Here is a 3,130-nt window from a genome sequence, read left to right as displayed (position 1 = left end):
CTTACGGATGATGAGATTCTACAAGAACTCACAGAAGAAGGGCACAAAGTTTCCAAATGCATCCGCATTAGAAACGACCGAGGTCCCACTTACATGGTCCGAGTGTTATCTCAATCGCAGGACACCATCAACCAGCTTCTTGATAACGGAGCCTATATATATCGCAAACGGCATCGTGTCGAGCCCTCACGCACTGCACGACCAGTACCAATCCGTTGCGAGCGTTGTCAAGAATATAACACGCACACCAGCGCCAACTGCAGGAATAACTTGAAATGTGGATACTGTGCTGGATTCCATTCCACACGTACCTGTCCGAACCTGCAGGGCCCACCGCAGTGCTCAGCTTGTCCTGAACAACACCCGACTTACAGCTTTAAGTGTCAAGCTCGACCCGCCCCTTCACCAGAAAAACCTCACTTAGTGGCACCACTTCGCACTCAAAGTGAACCAACAACCGACCCCAATCCTTCCTCCAATCTACCACCTGTTTCTCAGCCTGTTACAGTATCTCAACTTCTTCAGTTCATCACATTAACGCTAAAAAACGTGCATCCTTTTCTACGGCCGCATGTACTACAACAAGTACAGTATGCTGCCCGCTGTATATTCCACGTTACCTTCAATGCCACCTATACAGGCCAACGAGTTCACTTTCACACCACCCGCTTGGAAACATCTGTTTGAGATTATGAATTTCTTTATGGATATCGTTATTATCTTTCTCAACATCAGTTCCCTCAATCAACATAAACCTCTCTTCGAACAACTTCTTCTGGAAGAACATGCATCAGCGTTTCTACTAAACGAAACGCATCTCACACCTCGCATGTCTTGTAAGTTTTCTGGATACCAGATCTTTCGAGCCGACAACCGAACACCAGCCCTCCGCGCCAATGGAGGCGTACTCACTGGATTTGCTTCTCAGTTACCTTATCGTACTTTCCAAGCTCCTATTTCCAACCTTCCAGAATATCTTATCACAACCATCTATTTCAAGGCTTTATACATCACCTTGGCGACCATCTACGTTCGCCCCGGCCATGCAATACCATACTCCTTTCTTCAGTATATCGCAAACAATTTCCGCCACTTCATTATCATGGCCGATATTAACATTCATAGTAGACCTGCTTACCAGAAGGCTCAATTCCAGGACTTTGTTACAACACGCATACCTTGCATTCTGCATAAACTTCCAAAATCAACACGCCCTATCTCAGATACCACACCGGATGTTGTCATCACCTCAAATACCCTTGCCGGCAAATGCCATATCGAAGTCTTAGACCCTCTTGGCAGCGACCACCTTCCAGTCAAGTTATCTATCAAACGTTCTTTTCGCCACCACTGTTCTGTAAACATTCCACCGAGGGAGGTCCCTAGATTTGACAAAGCTAATTGGGATAACTACAGACTTCATCTCACTTCTAAGCTTGAACATCTCGAGCCACCAAATAGTGAGGATGAACTATACTCGGCGCTGGATATTATCACCTCTTCTATCCATACAGCATCTGCCGAGAATATACCTACCTCGCAAGTACATCCATGGCGTCCTCGATTACCACCTCAATACCTTCACATGATCAGACGTTCTCGACAATTTTACCGAGATTACGTACGTACCAAAAACGAAGAGGCTCTACGCCATCACCGACAACTCCAACGTACGGTTCGTAACTACGTTATAGCTTATAAACTTCGAAACTGGGTCAAAACGTGCAATACAGTGGACGCAACTTCACATCCTACCAAATACTGGAAGAGATTTAACGCATTGACTGGCAAACTCACTCGAACAACTTATCCTCTCATTGACGGTGATCATCCGCTCACCTCAGATAGTGCCAAAGCTGATGCCTTTGCGAATCACCTCCAAACCATCTTCACGCCATTCCTCCTGAAAGATCTGAACGACGCCATCATGCATATACGTTTAATGTTGATTCTCGTCATCTTCAACCCAGTACAGAGCATACCTTTCAAGCTCATCACGAACTTACCACACCTATCACAGTTCTAGAAATTCGTGAAGTCACAGTTCGCAAACGTAACACTGCTCCAGGCATGGACCTTATCACTTACCGTCACATTAAAGAGAGTCCTTTCTGTTTACTGCTCCTGTTAGCGCATATTTTCACTTTCATTTTACGTACCGGTATCATTCCCGTCAATTGGAAAACCTCCAAGACCTTAATGTTTCTAAAACCTAACAAGCCAGCTACCTCAGTATCATCTTACCGTCCAATCCAATTAACCACTGTTTTCTGCAAAATTCTCGAACGCATTCTTATTAATAGACTTCATCCACATTTTTCTCGCCATCGCATCATTCCACTCCATCAGGCAGGTTTCCGTCCTCGCATTGGTGTTCATGACCAGCTCTTACGCCTTACCAATCTCATTACGAATCACTTTAATCGCTCACAGCCATCATGTTTACTTCTATTCGACCTTGAGAAAGCTTTCGATAAGGTATGGCATCTTGCGCTTTTCTTTAAGCTTCTGTCCTGTAAACTACCAATGTGCTACATCAGATTCATTTTCAACTTTCTATCATGTCGCATAACATACATATCTGTAAACAACTCCTTATCACACCCTGTCTTTATTCATTCCGGAGTTCCACAGGGCTCAGCATTATCTCCACTTTTGTATCTGCTCTTCGTTGCCGATCTTCCTCCACTTCCTTCAAATGTACATCTCTTCCAGTTTGCAGACGACACAGCCTTTCTTGCTCTCGGCAAAACGCTCCATCAATTGAACACAGCACTCCAATCTGCCATCGATATATTTGTTAGTTGGTGCTCGAAATGGCGATTACGCCTAAATTCTGAGAAGACTCAAGCAATAGTTTTTCTTGACCCTAAAAGACGGTCCCGCGTCCATAGAAACCCAACACGCCTGAACCTTACTGTTCTTGATACTCCCATCAAACCTACCAAACACGTTAAGTACTCCCATGCGCAAAAAATATTGCGCGTATACTGTAACTCACAATTTTTCGCAATTATTCCATTTTCCATATGTTCATTGGTAAAATTCAGTTATTAGTACGTGGAGATAATAGAAAGCAATCCATCTAAGGAGATATTTCCAAAAAATATAATAAAATAATAAAAATGTA

At 43.8% G+C, this 3,130-nt stretch overlaps 1 protein-coding gene across 1 annotated transcript; it reads left to right on the top strand.

The window, feature by feature from the left end:
• Positions 1 to 691: 691 nt before the first annotated feature.
• On the top strand, positions 692 to 2,026 carry LOC145692131 (uncharacterized). Its single transcript, XM_081767429.1, has one exon. The coding sequence runs from the start codon at positions 692 to 694 to the stop codon at positions 2,024 to 2,026; it is 1,335 nt and encodes a 444-aa protein (XP_081623555.1).
• The last annotated feature ends 1,104 nt before the right edge of the window (positions 2,027 to 3,130 follow it).

Source organism: Thermobia domestica, chromosome 8 (assembly GCF_964235325.1).
Source record: "Thermobia domestica chromosome 8, izTheDome1.hap1.1, whole genome shotgun sequence".
Lineage (NCBI taxonomy): Eukaryota > Metazoa > Arthropoda > Insecta > Zygentoma > Lepismatidae > Thermobia > Thermobia domestica.
This window is presented reverse-complemented; position numbering and strand designations above follow the sequence as displayed.